Source organism: Cyanistes caeruleus, chromosome 9, assembly GCF_971803275.1.
Source record: "Cyanistes caeruleus chromosome 9, bCyaCae1.hap1.1, whole genome shotgun sequence".
NCBI lineage: Eukaryota > Metazoa > Chordata > Aves > Passeriformes > Paridae > Cyanistes > Cyanistes caeruleus.
The window spans coordinates 2,080,409-2,107,175 of NC_141709.1; the positions used below are offsets into that span (position 1 = coordinate 2,080,409).

A 26,767-nucleotide genomic window follows, 5' to 3' on the forward strand; every position below is an offset into this window, starting at 1 on the left:
TAAAAAAAAAAAAGAAAAACCCTCAACAGCAAACAAAAAGAACTCTGACACAAAAAACCCCACAAACCAAAAACATCTCTTAATTTTCAAAATCCTTATTAGAAGTGCAGATAGACCTAAGCATGTCTGATTGACTTAAGGAGAGGTGGGTGCACAATGTGTCTTAGAACTCAGCATTTAAATTTCAATTTGGATACCTCGAATGTGGATTAGACAGCAAACTTTAAAAAAGAAATGACTTCTCATTTTGATAAATATAGAACTGAATGTAGAGACTCATCAGTATCAGGTGAGTGAAAGCTCCTTGCTGTGGTGTACTGGTCACAAGTGCATGTGTGAATTTACCTGTGTTATTGGCTTTTTTAATAAAGAGGATAACTTTAGTGGAACGCAACAAACTAACTTTATGTGTGTTGACTGAAAATAAGGATGTTCATGGCAGTAGCACGGACAGGAGTGGAGAGATGGCAGCAATCTAAAGATGAGGGAGCTGAGTTGTTGGAAATTCACTGAACTCATGAATGGAAAAAAAAATCCCCTGAGCCAGTATTTCTATTGTGGAGCTTACAAGATGGGAATTAATTCAATGCTTTTATTGGTTTCTTAGATTATTGCAAGAGCAAATTAATACTTAACAGTAAAAGTAAATCTAATCTTCTGCTGAACTGTTGACATCTGAAAGCTTTACAGAGCTTAACTTGGATGCCTGAAGCATGACAGAACACCAACAGCTAGTTCTGGTTTCTCGGAAAAATCTCCATAAAGAAGGGGTGGGGCACTTGTGCTCATCTTCCTGAGCTGGGATAACATTATTGTACAGAGGGCCAGGGTGGAAGAGAGGAGCACCTTTTCCAGAGCTGTTGTGAAGGCTGCAGGCAGAGGGGTGGCCTCAAAGGAACAATTTTGTGCTGGAGTAGTCCTGGAGCTCCTGAGGATTTTACAAATTCAGATGTAAGGGAGAAGGTTACACTCTGCTTTCCTTCAAGACTTGTTGGAAGCATCTTTGCTCACAAGTTTGTTCTTTATCTAAGAGTTTTTCAAATGATTGTTGCAGTCCAGGAGACCAACTGTAGATTCTCCATGTCTGCAGTTGCTGAGGTGAGAAATGCTTTGTCAGTTGATAATAGTCTCTTCAAGCCCTTTATAAATGGGTGCTTGAATAATATGGAGCTCAATTTTTCCTATCTGGAAGACTCAAAAGCTCAACCAATATTTAACTCCACTTTTTGGGTTTAGTAGATTTGAACCTCAGCTTTGTACTTCAGCATCTTCAAAACAGGGGTAAAACCGGTTTCCATTTCAGAGTGGTGAATCATCCCTTTCTCAGGGCAAGAGGCAGAATCCTGCATTGGGTTTGTTCCTCCTTCAGGCAGGAGCATGTTGGAATCCAGCTGCACCATCCGTTCAGAGCTGAGATGCTCTTGGAGCCAGAAGCACAGAAAACCTCCACCTATTTCCTTTCCCACTGAATTCCAAACTGGATTAGAAGGGTGTGTTTAGATCCAAAAGGTCTCAATATTTTCTAGTAATTTTAATTGGAGCAGTTGATGTACTTAAATGAAATAATAGTGCAGATGTGGCAAAAATTATGCATGTCCTGTATATTTCCATTTAATCTACAGGTGGTGGAGACTTCTAGAGGAAGTTTGCTTAGATTTTTTTCCACTTGCTTTGAAAGTGTGTTTCCACAGTTTGAATCAGACTAAGAACCTGTTCTGATTTCTCGTTTCTGCTAATAACAACAATCATGAACTCTTTTTTTCTATCTCTTGCTTTCTTTCTTGGTCATAGCCTAATCCAAACCATAATAGTTTTGTGGAGAAAAGAGAAGCAGCTTTACCTTCCTCTTTCAGGGGTAACCCTATTGCCTCTTGATTTCTCTCTAATCTGAATTTGTAGTTGATTTCTTTCTGCTTTGTGAGGTATATGGGATATTGCAACTAACCAGCTTCCAGTTTCTATGGGAGGTCACATAAGTTCAAGTATGATTGGTTATAGCCCATCCAAAGGACAAAGATGGGGTATGTTTTGCCTCAAAAAAGGACAGACCTAATTATAGCAGCGTGTTAATTACCCAGTGGCTGTGCTGTGTTGTCTTTCTGAGTGGCAATGCTACACTGAGGTGGTTACTGAATGTTTTTCAGTCTGTCTTGCGTGGAGTTCCAGGCAAAGAAATGGAGCCTGAGGTTCCAGACATGGAGCTTCATTTTTTCTTGTGCTGCAACATTAAATAACTCAAATTAGTCAGTCTTTACTCTTTCAGGATTCATCACTAAAATTCTTTGTTTGTTTCCTAGGAAAAAAATTATAACCAGGTTTCAGATGTGGCATGTACTGAGTTCTTTGGGTGAAGGGGAAAAAAGCCCCAGAAAACTAAACCCCAAACCCAACCATGGCAGCACTGAGATTTAAAATTAGGCTTATGGTATGAAGCCAGTTTCAAATAGCATAAAAGTGGCACAAGAAGGGTTATTAGTATGTAATTACTATCATAATGTTTTATTTACAATGTCTAGTCTCCTTGAGTCTGAGCAGATTTGAAAATCCTTTCAGTTTCTCTTGATAAAATAAACTGATATATCCAGTATGATTTATATTTACATATGTAAATCAAACCAATATGTGTCTAAAACACACATGGACTAACTCAGTCCAACTGTTTCAGAGCTGGTTGTGAGGAATGACATGGAATAGAGGTAAGTGGAGATACCTTTCTATCATTTTTTTTCCTAAAATCACTGCTAATTATGATACATTTGAATAAACCCTTGATTAATCTGTTTTCTGACATTAGAGCGAGACAGCACATAGATCTGATACTTACTTTGTGGCATTCTTAATAATCTAGATTTCTTACATGCCTAATTCTGCAGCAGATCACATTAAAGTGTTAGAGTTTGAAGCTGAAATAAAGATTCACTCTGCCATTTTTAACAGGTATTTGTCATCATCTGTGTTCTGGTTTTGATTTAGTGTTGTTAATGTTTTGCACATAGATGGGACAGGGCATATTTCATATCTAATGTGGAGACATTGGTTATTCCATTAGAAGTGATGGCTGCTTGATTAATGATAGTGTTATATTTGAATAATTTACTCTGTAATTTATATTCTTTTTACTTTAGCATTTGAAAGCTGAATGCTGCTGCTGCAGCTGATACTGGCAATTCAATTTTACAGTATTAGGGTTTCTCTTTTTGTCATGGACCTAATGGAGGATTTTTTTTAAGCTCACAAAGTGAACCAAAATGTAGGACTTGATCTTGTGATAAAGAAATCATATTTTTTTTTCTTTAGTTTGTGCTACTAATACTATTTAGTCCTTTAACCATAGTAAGAACTAAACATGGAATTCGGGCATTGGTCCCCAGAACTGGCACATGGCTCCTTATTAATGTTCAAAGGCTAAAAGTCTGAAGCCATTTTGAACTCAGAACCCATCATGTATTTATTTCCCTCTCTAATTTGCAAAAAACTAGTTGTGAAAACAGCCCCAGGGACCTGATATTTTTCCATCCCATCTGCTCCAGCTGAACTACAGCTGCAAAAAAAAAAAAAATTCTAAAAAAATCTAAGTATTGTTTCTATAAACTGTTGAGTGTATTTTATAACACAATAATTCCCACAAAATCAGTAACTGCAGTTAATGACTGGTTTGTTAAGGCATTAACTGCACTCAGCTGGGAATGACCAATTTCTCAGGAATGGCTGTATAAGAACTAAGGCTAATTCAGTTATACTTTCAAATAATTATTTGGTTAATTAATGGTAGATTCTTGTGGAAATCCTATCAAAGTGCTCGTGACCCACACATTTAATATCCAATGAGTTCATTATGATTCATGTTTTATTGCCATAAATACCAGAAGAATCCATAATGACTAGGCCATTATTTTCCAGGGCTGCCCTTAATGCTTTAGGCCATTTGGCTATTCCACCTTCAGTCATAAAAAGCTTGATGCTCAAAACTTACCAGCATTTGTAGGCCACAATTTTCTGGCACCCCACCAAAACTTTGGTGATTTTTATGAACACATTTGGCATAGATCTGTTATTTGGGTTTTTTTTTTCTCTTGCATTTTCTAGTTAGGGCAATAATTGATCCTTACTGTACCCAGTCATAAGGAAGGGTTCCTTTCAATGTCAGCTTTTTCACGTGTGGCTTTCAGCAGTGGTCAAAAATAGCAGGAAAGGTATCACTTGGGTGCTTTGGAAAGCTGTTTTCCAGCCAGGTGCTGGGCAGGGTTTGAAATTTTTACAGCCAAGTCTTTATGCAATGCTTGACTCAGGGTTAATTAATTAGCATTCAGATGAGTAGAGAATAATTAGAAAAAGGAACTGGTACTGACATATTTAAGTAATAGTCAGCAGCTGGTAGTTTATATTTTTGGAAGTACCAATGTTAAAGGATCAGAATTGGCTTGGTAGGTTTTCACAGTCTGTCACTTCTTCCTCTTTCATGTAATCTTCAGCCTGCAAGTGATGCTTTGAGTTTAAAATGCTTTAGCTGTTGTCTGTCCTCTTCCTAATCTTCAACCATTTCTACCTGGTCTCCAGTCAGCTTTCCAGCAGGCTTTGTGCTTCCCAAGTGAGCATGAGGTGAGCAGTTATGTTAACTCATGTGCTTAGGAACAACCACCTCCTCTTGATTTTCCTGCAATGTTTGACTCCTTGGATCAGGAGTTGCCGCTGTTTTGCAGGAGAACTGACAAAATCACAAGGTTCTGCTTTTCCTTCACCAAAGTGCATCCATAGGGAAAATAGAGCAGTGAAACTTGCAGGCATCAGCCTGAAATCTCTCTCTGGGAAATTAAAATTAAACTTAAAATGCATGCACCATTAAACACTTAAAAGATGGGTTAGTTGCAGGCTGTTGGCTTTCAGCTTTAGTTCTGTAGTTTACTTTTATCATCAAGTTAGTAGAATTCATTTGCTTTATCTTAACTCATAACTCAGTTCATTGCTGAGGCTATGCAATATTTGTTACTTAAATGCTTTAAACCTCTCTCTCTTCCCCCTATTGACAATGGGACAGGGGAGTTCAGGGAAAATTGGTGAGATAACTGCTCAGCAAAGAGGAATTTAAATTCAGTTCTTCTCTTTGAAACTGTAGCTGTCTTTGCTTTTTGTGTGTCATGAAGTCTACTTTATGGAACGCACTTTTGGAGAATGATTTAAGTGCTGGTCATTATAAAGCAACTCTTTAGGAGTTTGTTCAGATAAAATAAGTTTATTTGGATTCCACATACTCTTCACACTTTAGGTTGACTATCTGGATATTTTTGATTATTTTTAGTAGTTTTAAAACTGAGGTAGTGCTGTCATTTACCACTGACACCCAAGTTGATGTTCACACATTGGAAAGGTTGTGACAAGCTGGACCTTTGAAAAAAAAGGGTTAGAAAACCATGCAGAAACTTCTAATAAAGAAAATAGAAGGCCTTTACTGTTACATCAGCCTATTATGATTGAAAATAAGCCACTAATATTATCAAATACCAGGAAGCTGCTGAACTTACCAATGTAAAACTGTACTTTAGCTGATGCTTTATGTTAGCACAAATGAAACTTGCAGAAATGAGATAAAAAACCCCACAAGGGACAAAGGTTAAAGAGTAAAATTGAGCATAATTCTTGTTAATGTTCTGGCAGTTCATATGTGCTGAAGTTCTGGTCTAACTTCATTCCAGTTCTTCTTGTTATTGTTTTGGGGAGCTTTTATCTCTTTTATACTGGCTTACCTTTTATTTCACAGTTTTCTGCATTATCCACCTAGGTGTAAATTGTAAATTGAGTCTTGTGTTTAAGTCCTAAATACAGGCATGGAGTGAAGTGTTACAAGCAGTGTGAAGAGATTTTTTTTTTACCTTAGACCTGTGAAATTTGGAGGAATAATTTCTTCTGTAAACTTCAAAATTTCTATAGAAATTTACCTATATGTGTGGGAAGTTTTTTTTCATTAAATTATTGTTTTCCCAATGTTTCTGCAGATCAATAGATAGGTTAGTTGACCAGTCACAGGAGAAGCACTAAAGATAACACTTCATTTTGTTTACTGGTACTTCTGTGCTTTTATTTTCATAATTGTCAGAGTAGCTTTCACATTTGGGCATTATCCTTATGCTGTTAAATGTATGGAAGATTGTGATACCAATTATGTTTTTTCTAGCAGGTAAGACTCTAGAAGGATTTGAAAGGTCAGCTGTGATTTTAGGTTTAACGTGGCTAAGAATACTTCACTCACTTGTATGGCAGCTGCCAGAGGGGTTTCATGGGTCTCTTTGGATAATTCAGTTTTGAAAAAGGCTCATTCTTTGGATAAAGGCATCATATCCTTGCTTCTCAAAGGAAATCCCAGCTCCCAGTGATGTATGCAGGAGGAAAATTTCACTCTTTGGTTGCTGTTTGAGGTCTTTGTGCTTTCCAAGTTATTACACAGATATTTTCTGACTTAGCTTAAATAGAAGTGGGAGGTAGAGTATTGCTGATGAGTTGTATAAGAACTGTGAATGAATTTGGAGTTGGTGACCTTATTACATCCCGGCTGAACTAATGTACACATTCAGATGCAGGGTTTATCCCATATATAGCCAATATCCTCCTCTTGCAGGGCTAGAGGAAAACTTGAGAATGCTCAATCTGAGTTTCAGCAGTGAGTCAGAAGCAAATTCGTCTGTGTTGTTCTTAAACACTTGTATGTTTGTGTAAGATGATTTTATAGAACCTTTCAGTGAAATACTTCACACCCTACTCACATTAACTGCTCCAGTTTTCCTTGAGAGTCTTTCTCTTTGGTAAATACCACTGTGAAAATACACTAATGTAGTTTTTTATGTGCATGAAACACAAAAGGCACCAATGGAATAATATTGTTATTTAGGAGAGTAAAACAACCAGTATGTGATTTGCTTGAAAGGCAGCGGATTCCTTCAAAAACACCTGTTAGTGGTATTTCTTACTTTTCTCTTTTTATTGTTTCACTTCAAGACAAGCTTGTTATTTCAACTGGAATATCCACAGCTAAATATTAATTTTCTATCTGGAAACTGATGAAGCCTTTCTGTGGATAACCAGTCATTACTAAGCATTCCTTCCACAAAATACATTCCTTGCAAAGTGGGGTTAAGGATGTGTTTTGAGGTGCTGGGAAGAGGAAGAAATATTTACCATTGCCCTGGTTCCCTCTTTGCACTAATATGTGGTTCATTTGGCTAGGCCAGGCCAAGACCCTTTCATTAATGTGTCATTTCTGATTTAAATTTCCCCTCTGTTAGCTAGGATTGTTCTGCTTTTCATTTTCCTCCTTTGCATATTTAACAACAGCTAAAAGATCTCCTAATAATATTTTTTTTTTCTCCTTCTAGGAAACGAAAATAACAAAAAAGTAGCGATTTGCATTCTGTATCACATCAGCATGGACGATTGCTTTAAATCGATGTTTGCATACACAGACTGTATCCCTCAGGTAGGTGAGGAGCTGATAAAATCCATCTTCCCTCGTGCTCTCAGTGCCTCGCTCATGGCAGAGCTCGCACTGACACCCGCAGGTGACAAAGGGAACAGCCACGGTGCTGGCACCTCTTCCTCAGACAGGGACTGTTCTTTTGGGCTTTCACAGCCAAAGCAGAGGTGACCGATCTCTGTCACTGCTGCTGACACTTGAGCTGCACCAACGAACTGCTGAAATTACAGGTGACCCTCTGGATTCCTACAGAAAGAGATTAAAGCTTGTGCAGAGCAGCTCCTTAGGGAACATAGCAGAAAGTATTTCCTTTACAGTTTTAGAAGGCATTCTTGCCTGATCCCTTTGGGTATCAAAATTTCAGTGTCTCCAGCATTGCAGGATATGAACTGGAAACCAGCCAAGGAGGGTTACGTTCCTACATGACCATTCCTTTTCCAACTGCATGCTTGTACAGCAAGGGAGACTTGATGAGTGTGGAAGGCTTTTCATTGATCTTTCAGGCTGCATTTTGTTACTTAACTCACACAGTATCATGGGGTTTTGTGGGTATGTTTGGTTTTTTGTGTGCATTTTGTTGTTTCTTTCTGGTTTGGGTTTTTTTGTTTTTCTCAAGTACCAAGTCCTCTCTTACTGACCTTTTTCTCAGCCCTGGTGAGGCTGGAGTTGAGAAAGCCTGTGTTGCCTAAGTGTAAAAGCTCTCTGGTAGCTTTTTCAGAATTGCACCACGGTATCTTCTTTCCTGCCAGATGGGTTTTTAACATCAATTACTTCCAGAATGGAAAGTTGTCATGGAAAGTTATGGGAATGTTTCTGGTCATTATCTTATGGCAAAATCGGTGAAGTTTTCCCACATACAAGATTATTTTGGATAATAGAGAGGGGAGAACTGGTGGGAATAACTAATATATGTTACAAAGTGGTCTTGTAAACATCCTGCTGTCTTGTCTACCACATTTTTAAGGCATTTGCATGATATAAGTGACCTGCTTTATTCTAGCAGTTACCAGCCAAACTCCAATTCCTGCACCAGTGTCTCAGGGCTTGCTTGTGATGTGCTTTGATTTCTGGACCCCCAGTGCTTACAGAGCTGTGTCCAAAGACTGGTGGAGCTGCAAACAGTTCTGCTGCCTTCACTGGGCTTTAGTGAAGTAAAAGCAAAGTTGGAAAGTATAACTATGGCTATTGATTCTTCACAAGTCACATCTGCACTGTTCAAAAGGAAGCTGAAGCAACCAGAGCTTAAATTTTACTAACGGAAGTTCAAAATTAGGATGGTTATCAAGGAATACAGGTAGCAGAAAGCATTAGGAAGTGGAGAAGGCATCAGGAAAAGAAAATGACTGTTTTAAAATGACTCACTGCAATCTAATTCTACCCAGGAAACCCAAAATCTCTTTTCAGTAGTGGTGTATGCCCTTGTGTGGGTTTGTCTGTTTTTGAGGAGAGGTGTTCATCTAGACTGGCAAACAATAATTAACGTTTAGCAGTTGTAGAAAGTGCTTTGAAAAAGCAGCTCCCTGTGATAATTGTGGCTGCGCCGAGGGCTCGCGCGTGCTGTGCCGGGTAAACATCCTTGTGGATTGCAGGAGTTAGTGGGTGCTACTCTAGTAACAGTTAAAAGTGAGTATTAACAGTTCATTCTTGTTTAGACCTCAGCAATGCGTGTTTTGTTTAAATAGGTGCAAATGCCATCCAGATGCTTATAAAAGCCTTTATTGGTAATAACCTGGCCAATCAAAGGGCATGGTTAGGCAGTGATGTCATGGTGATATTTAATATTTTACCGCAGAGCGGTGTGCAAGCTTCTCCAAAGCTGCCCACATGTTTTCCACCACGGTTGTCCTGTTTGGCCCCTCTTTGATCTCTAAGCTTCTTTTCAGCTTAATGCTGGTAAACGTCCTCTCTTGACAGCCCCCTTTGCTCCTGTCCGCCATTATCTGCTGAAGTTCAGAAACCAGAGCATCACTTCAAACGGCAGAGTTGGGGAGTAGCCGCTCAGGAGAGATTCCTGAGGCATGCAGTTCTGGCATAATCATTCAAAGATGTTGGAGCTGGGCTTGGGGAGGGGGTTGGACAGAGGTGTATGTGAGCACAGAGCTGTGGGGGTTGGCCTCTGGTCACTGGTAAATAAGTGAAGGCAGGTGCCAGAGAGTCTAGACACAGTGATTTCAGTGCTGGTCTGTGGTATCTGATACTCAATATGGGACTTGTCTGATTGAACACTACTGCCTCTTCACTGCACATGCTGCAGTCTTTTTACTGCCTTCCTGTTAAATCAGTAAAAGATGACAATGGACATAGTAAAAGCAGAACAAATTTAATTTTAATATTTCCTATTTGGCAGCAATTACTCTTCCTTTTGAAGTGGCACAAGAAGCAATCAAATTAAATGAAGACATAATGGGAAACATGGAACTCGTATGAAACTATTATTTTAAAATTTGAACAGCTTTAATTGAAACTGGATATATTTTTTTCTTTTTATAGAGAAGTAGTTCAGTAATTAACAGTGTAATCCCATCTTGTTAAACATTTAATTTCCACAGATTTTGTATTGTGTAAGTAATGAGAATGTTTCCTTTCAAATTATTTGAAGGGTTTTAAAAATCTGTTTTTAAAGGTTTTGTAACAGAAGAGTTGCGGGGGGTGATTTTTGAATGCTCATGTTCTACTTGTTAAATGGCAATTTTCTTCTCTGTTAATTCCCTCTTATGTGACTGTCAGGCTTAAGGATTTAATAAACCAGGGATTTTATAAGTTCTTAAAACAACCTAGAGAAATCTGATTCTACCTTTTTAAGAAAGGGAGGAAGAAATCAATGATAGCTTTTGAATGAGTACATGAAAGTCTCAGGAAAGACATAAATAACTATGTTGTAATGTAGTTTTTACTTGGGGGATTTTTTGGGTCTCTTTGGAATGACAGCCTTCTATCTGATAATAGGTAAACATACAGAATGGCTGGAGAAAACCACTTTGTAGGGAATTCCTGCAATCCTATTGTTTCTTTTTATTTTCTCCTCTCTAAATGGATTCTTCACCTACTTTCTCTAGCTTTTAATGCATTACAGACTTGTCTTTCCACCAGGGGGCAAGCACACAAATATTTAATGATTAGTTAATCATTAAATTTAATGATTATTTATTGCTTTCTTGTCCTCCAGCCCCTTTTTGAGCTACAGTTTTTGTACCTTATGTCCTGCTTATCTTTAGGCTTTGTTGTTTCCTCTTCCAGTAATCTCAGTCTTGTCATCACACTGGTTTGCATTATAATATAAATATGTCTTATGAACTGAATGGGTTTTAGAGACAAACAGGGTGATGTCCCCCAGCCCTGAAGTTGTGCAGGGCTTGTCTGCCAGGATTGGAACCAGAGGGAAAAGAAATGGGTTTATTTCAGTCATGTTCATATATTCCAAATGCCATTTGAAAACCTGTTCCTGTTGAACCAAATGAGCCAGGATAGCCAGCCTGTGATGTAATGGACAATACAGAGCCAGGTGTGGAAAATGATGGCAATCCATAGGTTAGGAGCCTTGGGAATCACCTGGGAATTCACTGACATTTGGTGAACAGTTTGAACAGGATTATAGGTGATTGTCTACTTCCATTAATGTTACCAGAAGAATGGGATTACTGCTGAGGAGTCTGTGGGATGTGGCAGTGTTCAGCTCTAGCTGGAAGCTGCAAAGATGAAGAACAGTGCTGCAGAGACAGCTAAATTACCTATCAGTGGAGTAACTCACAGCAAAATAGTAGTAGAATTATTTTACAATTAAGTGTCTGTTTAGAGTCATAATTTTATTAAGCTAATAGGTATTAATCTGACTTTCTGTGGAATTAAATTGTGGGTTGTTTTTTTTTTTTCTTGTATTAAATTCACCTAAGCTTTCTAAACAAATTTATCCATTCACAAATACTAAAAACCAGTTAGACAAAAATTTCAGTGGTAGCAAAAAAATGTAACTAAACCAAGTTAATTTAAGGTGATGAGTGATTGCCATTTTTGGCACTTTATATGGATTTTTGTCCATAAATAATGGAACTATACATGTCATGCCCCTGAGCTTTGTAACTTTCACTGTTCCTGTAGAAATGCTGAATACTAATTTTAAAAAAAGTTACTGTAGTTGATATCATAACAGTGCTTTTCTAATGCTTTGCAAAGATTAATGACCTAAGTGTGCTTGTGTTTCTTGGCAGTTAATGAAGATGCTTTTTGAGTGTCCTGATGAGCGAGTTGATCTGGAGCTTATTTCTTTCTGTATTAATCTTGCTGCCAACAAAAGAAATGTGCAGCTTATCTGTGAAGGTAACTGAGGTTTTGGTGGGGGTTTGGAGATGACAACACTTTGTATATTTTCTTTTATTATACTTACATGTACAAATTATGTACATTTGAGTCATGACATCAGGATTTTATTCTGCCTCATGCCTAAACTCTTGGCTGATTGGTGTTTCACCTGCTAGTATCAAGTGAAAAGCAGTGATGTCTTTTGAATCTTTCCATTATTTTTTTTATTATAATTGAGCTTCATCTGGGTTCTAATTTTTTAATTCATGGTCTGGATAGTTCTGCATTTCTTACAGTAGTTCTGGATTGCTTTTAAAATTTTATTATTTGCATACTAGCAGTTTTAAATGAAAAAATATTACTCAGCAGCTCCAACTTTCACTTGTGCTCAGTATTTTCCTTAGGAGCTGCTGCAGTCAATTACTGGCCTTCAAAGGGGACAGTTGCAATCAAGAGATTCTGTGGCCTGAAATTCCACTTTAAAATTCTATGAATAGCTCTGTAGAAGGGGGAGCAGAGACATCCAATTTTATATTAAAGGTGAAACTCAAGCTAGCAGCACCTTTTAGGTAGTCAGGGTGATCTTTTGGAAGCATAATGGTAACACTGAGATTTGTTCTGTGTGGTCAAGCACTTCAGATCTGTTCCCATGCATAGATCTTTTAAAAGCATAACAAGATATTTATTCCATGGAATGGGAGGAGAAGTCTCTGTGCCTGGACTAACTGCTGTGCATTTTTTCATTCTAAACTTTTAAAGCTTAAAGCATTTTTTTGGGTGCATGTTGATCTCTGATCAGCCAGTACTTTCCCTTTTTTTTATTATTATTATTTTATTTGGAGGATTTTCTAAGTGTTTGTTTCTTTTCAGGAAATGGTTTGAAAATGCTCATGAAGCGAGCTTTGAAGTTTAAGGACCCTTTGTTAATGAAGATGATCAGAAATATTTCACAACATGATGGACCAACTAAAAGCCAGTTTATTGTAAGTATTAGGTCTTACCTAATGTGATCTCTGTTTTTTATCCTTCTAGAAAAGACTGGCTCTGGAGAGCTGCCGTGGTTGGTTTTGCAGGGTGTCCAATTTAAGTTTCCTTGTGTGTCCTGGGGTGATTTATGTTTTGTTTTTTAAGGCTATCTCAGCTGGTAGATCAGAGTTTGGATCCCCCACTATGGGGAAAACAGATCTTAAACCTTATCCAGTCAGTTTGAAAACAAACAAACAAACAAAGAAGCCCCAGCTGCTGGGGTGAACATCATAACAATTCAGTTATCCTAAATTTTCGCTTTTGAACCTAGAGAGAAAAATCCGGTGCTTTTTCCCACCCTCCCCCCCCCACTGTGCCAAGTGTGTTATATTTGTGGGTGTTTTAAATACTTAATATTTAAATATTGATCCTTTAAAGCCATCCTTTCAAAAGAAAGGAGGAAAACACATCATTGCAATCATGGAGATTTTAAACATATTTTGAAAATGTGGATTGAATATCAAATTGTCTTAAAGCAGTATGAAATGGGAAAGTAGAAGCCATTATTCCCCTCTTCATGTCCTCAGAAGATCTTGTAGTTACTTATTAAAATCTTTAGGTAAAAAACTCCATTTCTGCCACTAATGCAGGATGGTATTCTCTGTATTCTTTTTCTTTTTTTCTGAAGGCTTTTTTAACCTCTGTGTTGTAGCAACCACTTTTGGAAAGTTGGAACAAACAATCCATATCCCTTGAAAGTGAAAGGATGGGGAGGAAGAGTGCTGAAATGTTTTCTTGGATTATTAATCCACTGGAATTGAAACTGCCTTATTAGTCCTTATTTCAGGACTAAAGTCTCTTTTGTTTTCTTTTGAGAACTAGCTTTAGTTTGGCTGAGATGTGAGTTCTTTAGGAACCCAAATTATTAATTTGTAATGGTTGTTGCTGTATTTTCTTCAGGAATATGTTGGTGATTTAGCAGCTCAAGTATCAAATGATGAAGAAGAAGAATTTGTGATTGAATGCCTGGGAACACTTGCAAATTTGACCTTACCAGAGCTGGACTGGGAACTTGTGCTGAAGGAATACAAACTGGTTCCATATCTCAAGGATAAGCTAAAACCAGGTCTGTACAAAGTTGGGTTGGGCTTCCAAAGCAGTCTCTTGTAGAATATTCAGAGTGCTCAGACTAGAGTCTGTTTACCTTTGTAATTTGTGTTTGTTTAGGAAAACGTAACACTGAAGAATAGAATCATGTCTGCAAATAAATGCACAACTGCCAGTAGGTTAAGAATTCCTGAGAGAGGTAATCCTTCTCACTTCTGCCTTCTGCCTTAGCAGGTTGTGCTGAGGATGACCTCGTTTTGGAAGTGGTGATCATGATTGGGACTGTTTCCATGGATGACTCCTGTGCTGCACTGCTGGCTAAATCTGGAATCATCCCTGCACTCATTGAGCTTCTGAACGGTAAATTGGCCATGTTTGACTTGATTTGTGCACAGCAGAGGCTGTAACTGACATTGCTTGCAATTTCCTTGCAAGGCAGGGGTTGGTGTTTGTATGGGAAGGAGGAGCAGTTCCTCTGCTAGTGATAGATCCTGAGTAGTGGTCTAATAAGTTTGGGTTTTCCCACACCTCACTACTCTTTTACCATCAAAAGCTTCTATTTGTGAGATTTGAAATCATGGTGGATTTTTTTTTCCTCCTTGCAGCTCAGCAGGAAGATGATGAGTTTGTCTGCCAGATCATCTATGTATTTTATCAGATGGTGTTCCACCAAGCCACCAGAGATGTCATCATCAAGGAAACACGTATCTTTTTACAGATGAAACATCTAGAATTGCAGCACTTAATTTGCCATTGCTGGTGTTTGACTTCTATTTCTCTTGCAGTAACCTCATAATCTCAGAGGTTTCTTTGTAAATGTTTATTTCAGCTGAAGAAAAGAACCCAGGCAGCCTAAGCATGTAAAGGGACTGTAAGATTAATAGTAAAGATTAAAACTTAGTTTGCTTTGAAGCAGGGAGGGGAGTAGGAGGGGGGATCACTGGACCAGGTGACTCATTAGTTGCTATCCAATCTGATTTACTGTCTGAATTTCTTTTGCAAATCATAATGAAGTTCACAGTTCATAGAAGAACATATGTAAAGTGTAGGCAAACTTTTTGCATTGCACCATTATACAAATATGTTGCATGGTCTGAAATTTTGTGGGCCTTAACTGAATGTTAAATTTTATTGAAGCATTCAGAATGGGTTCAGTGAACCCTGGGAGGGATAGCAAGTCAGTGATTATATTGTTAACAATACAAAGAATACTTCTTCATGTTCTTTTTGCCTTTCATCTCTGTGGAATATCTGAGAAGCGATTTGGGTGGTTAATTCTTTGCGTCCTGTAATTCTGGAATGATACAGCAGCAACATTTGAAAAATGCATTCTTGCTACATGAGATGAAAAATTCCTGCCTCTGCTTCTTAGTGAAATTTGCAGTGTGAAGAGCCCAGGGTTGTGAGGGGTGTGGGGAAAGTTTTTCTCCTTAACAGTTGCTTTGCAGAAGCCCCAGCATATCTTATAGACCTGATGCATGATAAAAACGCTGAGATCCGCAAGGTTTGTGACAACACTCTGGATATCATAGCGGTAGGTCTGACTTCCTTTATCCTTCCAGAGCCTCTTTACACAAGAGAATTTGAAAATAAATAAGTATATGGCAAAATGAAAGTATTTTTCTTGTGCAACTTTCTAATCATATGGATAAAAGATGAGTTTTCAGGGCACAATGACAATCATTAGGCTCTGCATCAGACTTCCAAAAAGTGTGTACGTACTTTGAAAATTCATACAAGTTAACTTTACACTTTTTAAAAGTGCTTTCAGACTTTAATAAATTAATCACATTACATAAGTGTGCCAAGCTTTCATTATTTCTTAGTTCTCCAAACAAATGGCTCTTGTTACCCAGCAGCTTTATTCAGCTTCTCTACATTGCCTGATGCCAATATTTGTTTCAAAAAGAAAATGTGGCAGCGATCCTGACGCTGACTGTTCCCTGCTGAGGGAACAGTCACTCTAATATTGCCTTCATCTTTTGGATTGGTTTCCTTTAGCTACATAACTTAGTTTGTCCACCTATCCACGGATCACAGTAAACTTTTGGGACAGTTGTAATACACTGCTAAATTGGAAAAAAGAAAGAATACTAAATTATTAAGTGCTGTTGAGGATTGTAGTGACTGTACATCCTTTTGAGTATAGAGCAGCTGTTAGGAAATTAAATTTCATAGCCAAAGACAATTTAACTGAGTCAAGAGCAGCAGTACCTTTGTCTACCCTACTGCTTTTTTCAGTCCTCTACATTGTTCCTTTTTCAGTTGAATTATGTGTATTGCAACTTGTTCTCTGAAAACTTTAATATAGTGTAAGGCCTAACTTGCACTGCAAAATACTATATATAGTCTAGTTTGCCTTCTTCTGTTGTTACTCATTAATAATGTCTGCTAATTTAATAGTCCCCTTAAACCAGTAAAATGACATAACGTTTTCTGAACTGGAATTCTTTTTATCTGGCTCTCTCTTTTCTTGGAGGTATGGAATGAAAATTGGCTCCAATGGCAGAGTTGCTGTTGATATTCACGAAGGACTAGATTTAAACTCAGATGATAATTATTTATGATGGGCATCATGTTCAGAATCTTAACACAAACAGCTGTTTCTAGGGACATCTCCAATAGAAACAGTGGAAGGATTTTATTTCTCTCCTGTGTGAGGCTGGACAATCTGAGTGCATCCAACACTTGTTTTACCTTGGGGCCAGTGCAATTTCCAAGTGACTCACATGTTGATTTGTTCATATGGGGAAGGTTTACAGTGAGGTGTGTTGTAATAGCTAGTTGGTGAAAAATTGTTAGTAATATTATTAAGCAAAATTTATAGAATCTAGAAGAATAAACATACAAAAATGCAGTTTCATATTCAGTATTACCATCTGAGTAAAATGTGCTTGGCTTTTTTTCCCTTTCTAAGAAAATGGATGGGAGAGGTTTCTGAACTTGCAAAAAGCACTGGACACAACTTTCAGGGCCTTGAGGAAGAGTAAATGAAAGAAGTGTTGTGGTACTGTGGTTATTGGGGGTAAAGGAAGAGACACCAAACACATACTGAGAGCAGCTTGCATGGTGGTAAATTATATTTTTCTTTGCTTGTGAGCAATGCCATTCTTAGAATGGTGTAAGTTGGTGAGTTAGGAGAGTTCTTTTTCCAAGGTCTTTCTGGCTTTATCATCTGTGTGTATCTTTATAAGTTGGATAAACACCATGGCCCTGAGTGGAACAGGAAGCATAATATTCTCTCTTTTCTGGAAGAAAACTATTAATTAATTGATTGCTTTCTTAATGGTTCTGGAATCTGATTGCATTTGTGTCTCTCAGTACAAAAAACCACAAGCACAAAAGGCAACATATTCTAATTAGTGATGGTAGGAAACAGAAGAGGGTAAGTTATCAGAAGCTCAGATCTTGATAGGTGTTAAAGGAATGTTAAAGCAGGCTGTAAACACAGAGGTGTTTGATGGTGGGGCACTTCTACACCAGCTGTGCCTGCTGAGGTGTCTGAACAGTCTCCAAGAGTGGTGGATCCTCTTATCTATGCTAAATCCACAACAAGCAAACCTTCATGGTTCAGTCTTCTTGTTGCACACATGCTGACAGGAGTAGGTCCTCTGATGGAAATCAGAAAATAAATGTTGGGGAGTAGATTTGAAAATAATTTCTACTCAGGGAGACAAATGTTTCTTTCACTCATCAATGAGCTGTATATACTGTGACTGAAATAGCACTGGAGAAAATCACATGGCTTATAAGCCTTAGGGGAGAAATGCTTTCTGTAGTAAAGTAATTGTCACAGAAATTATGGAAATGTTACACTAGTGATGATTTGTTTAATATAGCTTGGCTGGACTCTGCCATTGATGAACTGAAACAGATGTGCTGCTTTAGCACAATATATATTGGGCAGTCTCAACTTTGCACTGGGAGAAGCAAGATATCCCTTTTGTCAAAAAATGTCTGAGTTGATGATTTAGGAATGCTTCAGTCTCAGTCCCGTGCTGAGCTTTGGCAGCAAGCAGCCAGTTCAGTGTGTTTGTACCCCTAAAGTGGGGCAGCTCTCAGGGCTTAGCTGAAAGCCTGGAATCAGCAGCTGGTATGGGAGTCTCAAGCAAATTCATTTCCCTTTTCCCCTGCTTCAGAAGCCTGGACAACTGCAACTCCAAGCTTGTGGAAAGAGATGTCAGCTTACTTGAGATGGTTTTATTCTCTTCACCTTAGGCAACATTATCAAGAGCCAAGAGGCCTACTCATCTGTCAGGTTTCTTATTATTTTTCTGCTCCTAGCTCAGTTTTATTGCAGTCAAACTATTTTCCTCATTTATTCAAAGGGTATTTAATTAACCATCATCAGATCCTAGGATCTCTGTAGTCTGACCCTCCCCTTTCCCCCGATTTTCCTCTTCAGTGCCTTTGCATCTTCAAATCCAGACCAGTTTCTCAAGACCATCTTGTTTCTCTTATGATCAAGAGTGGATCACAATACTTCCTGCAGGAGTAAAACATCATTTCAGATAGTTACAGCATTGTCTGTGGGATTTCAGAAGGGCATCATGCCTAAGGTTTTTTTCCAGCTCTTGTTCTTTGCCCTGGGTATTTGTAATGAATGGCAAATAACGTTTGCCTTTTATGGAATTCATTGTTAATGAACAGCTTGCATCTTTCCATGTTAGCTAAGCTCCCTGATAGAAATCCTCCATGCTGGGAATGCTGGAATTTCACATAAGAAGCAGGAATGTGCTGTGAACCCTCCATGCTCTGGGATTTGGGGCCAGCTGTATGAGATGTTGGCCAGCTCTCTTAGAGTCAAGGAAGAGCAGACCACAGGGATTTGCTGTGGGCTTTATTTGAATAGGCAGCATGCTCTGAAAATAGATAACCTTTGACTCCAGCTTGGTGTCCTCTTTCCATTGAAGAGTGCTGTAGTCACTCCAGGAAAAAAGGTTTTCCCTTCATTTGACAGGACTCCCTTTCTGTGGTGCATCTTGTTGCCCTGTTATCCTGTGGCAAACATGAGAACAGAGAGGTGGGCAGAGGGGCTGGGGCTGTGGCTGAGCTGCTGCAGTTTCCTCTGTTCATTGTTCAATTTGCCAGCAGTCTGCTTCTTGTGGCTCTGCCTACATCAGAGTAACCACAGGCAGCTTTAGATAAAGCAAGAGTGTCCTGATTGTTTTTTGTCTTCACATAAAACCTCCCTTGGACAGATTCCCTTTCAGCACTGGTGCCTGTTCTCTGAATTTGTAGGACTAAGAAGATGAGCTAAACCATTGATCTGTTACTTACATAACAAGTTGCCAATGAGGTATCTTACATGTCTCCAAAAGGGAGAGGAAAAACTTTCTCTAGTCTGCTACAGCCAATACAGGAACCTTGAGGGTGCCCTACATTTTATGGAACCACCTAAATTTAGAGGGAATCAATGGTTACTCTTTTTTCCTTGCCTTGCCATTAATTTCAGCTCCCAGATTTCTGTGAGCTTCCTCTCAGAATATGTTTATAGTAATGAAGCTGATTGTGAAGCAGTTACTCCAGGTTGCACAAGTGTAAGTGGTGGAAGGATTTTTTTTTCCTGGCCTGTGAAGGAATTGCCCTGCAGTGGTACTTACACTAAGGTAGGTGTGGTAGGCACCTGCAGAAGGTGATCCCTAACATCTGTTTCTCTCCTTAGTTTGTAGAGGCACAGATTTAAAATCACATGCCTAACTTTTGGATAGCTAGACAAGATAAATCTTTCCTTTCTTAATAAATAGTTAATTTAATCTTTCATGCAAACAGTAGGCTTTTAATGAAGAATGTAACAAATCACTAAGTAGAGCCTTGAACATAATGAACGTTCTACTTATTGTATAGCAGTTTCAGTTCAGTATGAGGAATCACATCAAATGAACCCTATTACAGACCCAATTAAAGGGCAACCACATTAAAGTGAAAAGGAAAATCTGTTTTTCATCAGCTGTGAGAGAACACAAAGCAGATCTGTGTAGCTCTGTGTTATCCTATAGTGTGTTAATCAGATACAAGGTGTGACGGAAGCCAGTGACAAAGGGGACCCTGATAGGGAACAGACACGCTCTGATAATAGGCCAGTTAACGCTTCATAATATTTCAATGGTTCAGTAGTAAACAAAGCTGGAAGTAGAACTTCAAAAAGGATGGCACATTCCTCCCAGAGTCGAGCCATACATCTTCTATGACACTTCTGGATTTATGGAAACCGAATGTTAAAAACAGTGATGTCAGGGAGCTCCAAAGAGAATAAAATCAGCTTTCAGAATTCCTCCTTTTAAGTTTCTGGCCATGACTGCTGGTGTTTGAGGGGGGTGGTGTTGGAAAATAGGCACATTCTGTTCACCTCATTCTCCCTTGCACTGCTTTTCCAGTAGCCTAACATTTAAAAGGACTGGAGGGCTCAAAGCTATAGCTCTATCTCCATAATTTTTAGTTTTCTGGTTTCATGTTTGCAGAAATTCCCTTGTAAAGGAGTGCTTTGTGTATTTAAAAACCAAAACCCAACCAAAACAGAAAAACAAATAAAAAAAAAACACCAAAAAACTTCACAAAATAATAATAAGAAAGGTTTTAATAGGTCAAAATATAATTACTGGAAAACTTGAAGTGTTTTAGGGAATTGTTTTGCTCTAAATGTCTTTAATTTGGTTTATTTGTGCCTTTTGGCTGTAGTCCTGCATTTACAGCTTTTCTTCCATTCTGATGTTATTCCATTAATCATTTACCCAGTGGTGGTTTTGCATATTTCCGTGGAAAATCTACAGGCTGATCTAGCACTACTTAAATGAACATTTTTTTTTGTGCTGAGGTTATGTAAATCATTCTAGATTATTGCAAATCTTCCATTTCTGTGATTGCTGCCAGCACGAAACTCTTCACGAAACTGATCATTGATCTAGATCTGGTGCAGTCACTTCTTTGTAACATTTGTACCTTGCTTTTTGCACTGGGAATGAACAACAAGAACAAAGTTGCCAAAGTAATTGAATGGATAAATTGTAGTTTTTAAGTAATGTGCTGTTCAGTTGCTAATACCATTTTCCGAAATTTAGGTGAATGATTGAGGAAAATTACCTGGGAATCTTAAACCTCTTAAAAGAGGATGGGAAATGTGGAATATATAGAAATATTCTGCCCTGCTGTCATTATCTGAAGGAAAAGTCAGTCAGAATCTGAGAAATGTTAACTGATTTTTGCAGGAGGATATAAGAAGTTGATGTCTATTTCTGACAGACATTCAGTATGTTTGGACAGTGGTGTGAATGGAACTCTGATGTCAGGAAGTGGGATACATTTAGGGTTGTAACTTTGGGCATATTCAAGTGTTTTCAAAGTGCATTGATGGTAAATGTGAGTGAGGTGATTTAGCTGATGGCCTTTTGGCTTTTGAGAAGTTTGAAAAGTAAAAGGGATTCGGCTTTCAGAGAGGTTAATCTAATTTGCTGTTTGTTAAATTTGTTTATTTTCCTCCCCTTCTTTGCAATCATGACTTCTGGGAATGGCGTTCTTGAGACTGCAGTATGATTTCTGGCAGTTACAAGATGTTTCTCTAAAGCTTTTAAGTAATTCACAACTGCTGGAGGCTGACATAATAGCCAGCCCAGGATTTAGCTCTGGCAGATGCAGCAGAGGAGCTGTTTCCAAGGTGCTGGTCAGATATCATCATTGAAAACCATGCCTTGTCTTTTCTTTTATGAGCCATTTTATAAATCTCAGTGATGAGCTTGCTTTTTCCAAGTTTTTACTGTTACTTTTAGTTTTTAATCAAGAGTGGAAATGGAAGAGAAAAAAAAAAAAAAATCAAGAAATAGCCTGAGGTGTTCTTTTCCAAACAGTAGGAGGTGTAAGTGTGTGTTTGTTGGGTTTTTGGTCTTGTCTTTTCTCCCTCCCTAAGGCTGCAGTAGTACTGACAGACAGAAAGTGGAATTTTGCTTCCCTAGGCACTGAGAATATCTATAGATCCCACAGGAGATACCTGCTGTGGGTGTGGAAATTGTGCAGGACGCCAGGTTTTGGACAGGATCACTGAACAGGAGTGCCAGGATGGTGAGGAGTGGAATTAGTGTTGATCACAGGTGGAATTGAAAGAAATTGAGAATAATGAAATTTTGGGTGTTACAGTTGTTGGCAATGTCAGAGAAGCCTTTGCCAGACTGGCAGGGCCAGCTGGCTTTTGTGTTATCCACCAATCCAAAGGTGGAAAAGGCACAGGGTAGGGTGTGTTACCTGTGGAACACACATGATAGCAATGAAGCTGGTTGAATATTAAGTCAGTTTAAAACCTCTAGTTCAGATTATAGGGCTTTCAGAAGTTTAACCTGAGCTACTAAGCTATCTGGTTCTGCCTTCTCTGCCTCTGGTTGGAGACAGATCTACTTTGGCATGTCTAGCAGGAGCAGAAATTCCCACTTCCACAACCAAGGCATTGTCACTAATTGTGTGCCATTTTCCTGTTCAGGGCTAAATAAAACAGATTTTTAAAGCCTTAAACTACTCCAGCTTAGATCTCTGAGGAAACTCTGTCTAGATCATGTGTTAACCAAACCATGAGAGTGAAGAAATTATTTTCAACTTCTCTCTCCTTTGTAATTAGCTTAGAAGACAGTGGAGTGGGATGTGTTTCATAAGGATATTTCTTCCCACAAGAAGAAACATTCTGGTTAGGGATGTTATTCTTGCTCACAATACTTTGGTTTAAAAAAGCACAAATTGTGGTGTATTATTTGTGACTATTCCCAAATTGATACCATCTGCAGATTGCATATGTATGAGCTTCCTAGAGATAGCTGGGTCCTATCTTCCCAGCAGGATTGAGAATGTTATCCATGGGTTGGTGCTCCCTCTGTGGAAATCACCAGCCTCCAAAATCTGCTCTGTTTAGAAGATCCTTCTCTGAACAGCTGATTGCAGTGACCATAGGCTGTGTCACTTCATGCTGGTGTTCCTTTACATGGATATCACATCCCTTGAGTGCAGTTAGGCTGTAATCCACATTGAAATTTCATGCCTGTATGTTTTTACATAATGACTGGAACCCATATCCTATTTTGCTTTCTGGAGAAGTTCCCCTCAGAATTTACTTGTCTACCATTTTTGTGGTTGTTCAACACTATACATAGAATTTGACATGAAGTTGAAAATTAAATTCTTGCTGGAGCTCATGAAAAAAACTTACTGGTTTTATCACAGCCTTTTTTCTCAATAGATTTTTTTAGTAACTAGTTGTCCTAGGAAATGATTATCTAATGAAGATGTGCAGGGTATTTGGTCAATGTTAATAATTAAATACTAAAAATCCCCTGAAGATTGGCAGTAATTTGTTTTGTTTTTTTTAATTAAACCAAATGAGGAGACTGATGATAGAACTGCTCTGTTCAAAGCAAAGTTCCAAACCATGAAGGGAAGGTTGTACTGCTACATCACAAACCCAAATAATGCCCAACGCTTGCAGAATCCCTTCTTTGCTCAAAGAGCATGCAACTGAGCAGAGCATTGAAGTCACCGGGCCCTGAACTTGCATCTTTTGCTGATGTTGGATTCCCCTGCCATGTCCTTACACCAGCTTTGTCTATGGCTCATCCTAAACCACTGTGTGGTGATTTTTACCAGGAATACGATGAGGAATGGGCTAAAAAAATCCAGACGGAGAAGTTTCGATGGCACAACTCGCAGTGGTTGGAGATGGTGGAGAGCCGGCAGATGGATGACAGCGAGCAGTACCTGTATGGGGACGATCCCATTGAGCCCTACATCCATGAGGGGGATATTCTGGAGAGACCTGACCTCTACTATAGTGCAGGTAAGGCAGCACCTGTCAGTATTTAGCCCTGGGATTGCCACCTCTGCATTTGCAGTGGGAGCTTGAGCTAGGCCTGACTCAAACCAGCAGGACAGTTCTGGTTTTGTGGCACTGGGAGCAGCACTGATGCCAGCCAGGGATGGGCTTGTCCTTGTTGGGGTTGATGCCATGGAGTGGCTACCTAGAACAGAGGCTAGACAAGATTGAGAGAATAAAAGAGATTGAGAGAATATTTATTGAAGGCTTTCAATAGGTACACCTTGGGCAGTCAAAAGCCTCCAGAAGGGGCTACACCCAAGATAGACTGATGGCAACGAGTTTTTCAGACAATTATATGTTTGGTTCATTTACATATCAGGGGTTAATCCTCCAGTTACAGCTTCAGGTAAAAAAGTCATTTACCCTCCAGTTTGCTCCCCCATAATTCACTTTCACTCATACTTTTTGGGGCCTGAGGCAGTGAGGTGTCCTTGAGTTCCAGGAATTGGTTTGTCTGGCCAAAATGTGAAGACAGTCTACTAACACTTTCTATGGAGTTTAGAGTTACACACTAAAGCAGTACAAGATTTGAAAAATATAAAAGCTAAAAATCTTAAGGCATCAGGGTATTTATTTTTTAATAAAAAATAATTAGTGATGGATTAAGTACTGCATATCCATGATTTTAGGAAATGTTACAGGTCTTCAGGAATATGAGTAGACCTGTCTCAGAGAGCTGATGGACCATGACAATGGAGTCAAGTAAAGGTGGCCCAGCCTTGTTCTTCCCACCTCTTTCTTGTGTCCATAGTTTGTTTGCTCTGTAAGCAAAAACCTTCTCTCATCTCTGTTAAATTCACAGCTGTGGGATTTGTGCTGAATTTTGAATTTTAGTTTTGTAATGGGATTTTTATTACAGATATTGATGAAAGACTTGAGTCACAGCAAACTTGTAGATTCTTTAGCAGAGCCCATCATTCCATGACTTTAAACTAAATCTGTCTGTGTGATTTTTGCTGTTGTATATCTAGGATTTAAGGAAGCGTGTGAATCTCTTCTGTAAATGCTGTTTTATCTAATCCAGCGTTGCCAGCTGTTCAGGAGGAAGGTTCAAAAAAACTTTGCAGGAGACAATAATGAAATAATTTGCCCAGTGGATAAATGTCTTCATAACTTTTTCTAACTAGGAGTTGGCTTATCCTCTCAAACTTGTGGGTTTAGATCCCTTTCAAGCTCCTGGATAACTGAGTGCATGAATTTTTCTTTTCTTTTTTTTTTTTTTTTTAATTGCTGTCTGTGTTTTTCATTTTCTACATAAGTGTCCAGTCCTCTGCCATGAAGCATGAGTCACAAAACTCTGTGACTCTGGATCAATTTGCAGGAAGAGTAATTAGAAAAACAAAACCACTAAACCCCATTGTCTTCACTCATAGCTGCTGCAAAAAAATAATTGTGCAAGGTCTCAGTAGTATTTCAAATACTGTTCTCAAAGGATATCAGAACATAAAGCTTCTTTTTCTTTTGCCACAGCAACTTGCCTCTTTAGTGTCATATTTTCTCCCTTTTGGATTTTTTGTGCTGGAATTGATAGTTGACTGGGAAGGAAAGGTAGAATTCTGGTGATATGTTCTGCAGATGTTTGAAATGTGCTTTTGTTTTTAAAGGTAGGCCTTTTTAAAGAGTGATTATATTTAAAAGGTAGATTCACTGCTCAGGTTCATTGCAACAAGTGTCAGTAATTGTGTGCTTCTGCAATTTCCTAGACTTCAGCTTTTGAAATGTGGCATCTCAAAAGAGACATAATATTCCTTTGAAAAGGCTACAGGTTAAGGTACCAGTTGGAACAGAGATTTGGCTTTTTGAAGGACAGATCATTATTTAGTGAAAAAAACCCAAACCCACCAAAAGTACAGATCTTTGTGCTGTCAGAAATGAAATACTTATATTCCAGTTTGATAATTTTAGAAGTGATCTACACTGATGGCTGACACTCAGTACAAGTCCCACCTTGACCATAATTGTTCTTGAGCTCGCTGATGGCAAGATGAGTTCCTTACTTCATGACAGGCCAATCTCTTCTTGCACAGTAATTTAAATCTACATGAAAAATGTGGTAGAATCTCTGAAGTTACCTTCCTGAGCTCAGTGTCTCTCTTGCTCTGAAAGTACATGACCTAATTTATGTTGAAACGTACATAACAACAGATGTCCTTTAACTGTGTAATCACATTTTCTGCAGCTGATGCTATCCATGTGCTTTCATTTTCCTATAAATTCATGTGAGCCATAACTCTGAGTGTTATGGTTTGACTGTTAACACTCTTGATTGAAGACACTTTAAGTAGTGGTAGCAGTAACCTCAAAGTTAAAATGTAGTGCTTGCTTTATTAATATGAAGACAGACGTTATTTTTAAGTTTCTTTGCTCTCCAAGAAGAGAAGTTTTAACCTAGCCTGACTATTTAAAATGCACAGTCACTTAACTGGATTGCTTTTGATCTGAAGTGCTGCAGGTATAAAAGTGATAATGGTCCTCCTGATTTCAGTTCAGTGGAGCATATGGACTAGGAGGTGAGATAGAAAAATCTGGCACAAGTCTTAATAAAGGTTGTTTCAACTTTCACTTCTTTGGGAATTTTCTATTTGTGTGATGTCACAGGGCACCCGTGTCCTGCTGAACATGCTGAGAGAATGAGGAATATTGATCCCTGCCAGATCACTTGCTTGTCAAGTCATACTCCTCCACATACTGTACACACATGTCTGCAATTAGAACATGGCCATATACAGCAATCTGATGCTGCTAAAATGTGGTCTGATCATGGCTGGCATTTTTCATTTGCAATCTGCTGCCTTGCATTCAGTCGCTTTCCCATGAGGTATTATCTTCTAAATGAATCTCTGTAGCACCTCATCAAATGTCTGTTAAAAATCTAGATGTGTCAATTCTATTCCTTTTATCACTTGTCACTATATTATCTTCAAAAAACATCAGGTAAATTCATAAAGCACAGGGAGATTTGTTTGAATGCCAGAGTCATCATCTCTAAGCCCTTGTGTCTGTAAGTAACTTTCCACCGCTTCCTGCACAGGCAGTTTTAGTAGTTTTGAAACCACAGAGGTTAAGCTAAGTGGCCTGTGACTCCCTGGATC

At 38.6% G+C, this 26,767-nt stretch overlaps 1 protein-coding gene across 4 annotated transcripts in view; it reads left to right on the plus strand.

Annotated features, from left to right (window-relative positions):
- The window catches only part of KIFAP3 (kinesin associated protein 3), a 67,287-nt gene that overhangs the window by 19,275 nt on the left and 21,245 nt on the right, over positions 1 to 26,767 (plus strand). For 3 of the 4 annotated variants that reach the window (XM_023931806.2, XM_086842426.1, XM_086842427.1), the window contains exons 11-18: positions 7,365 to 7,465; positions 11,668 to 11,776; positions 12,629 to 12,741; positions 13,685 to 13,850; positions 14,066 to 14,191; positions 14,437 to 14,535; positions 15,280 to 15,365; positions 23,447 to 23,636. In XM_023931806.2, the coding sequence (XP_023787574.2) occupies positions 7,365 to 7,465; positions 11,668 to 11,776; positions 12,629 to 12,741; positions 13,685 to 13,850; positions 14,066 to 14,191; positions 14,437 to 14,535; positions 15,280 to 15,365; positions 23,447 to 23,636 (990 nt within the window). Of the gene's footprint in view, positions 1 to 7,364; positions 7,466 to 11,667; positions 11,777 to 12,628; positions 12,742 to 13,684; positions 13,851 to 14,062; positions 14,192 to 14,436; positions 14,536 to 15,279; positions 15,366 to 23,446; positions 23,637 to 26,767 lie in introns of all 4 variants that reach the window. The other variant, XM_023931805.2, reaches the window with a different exon arrangement.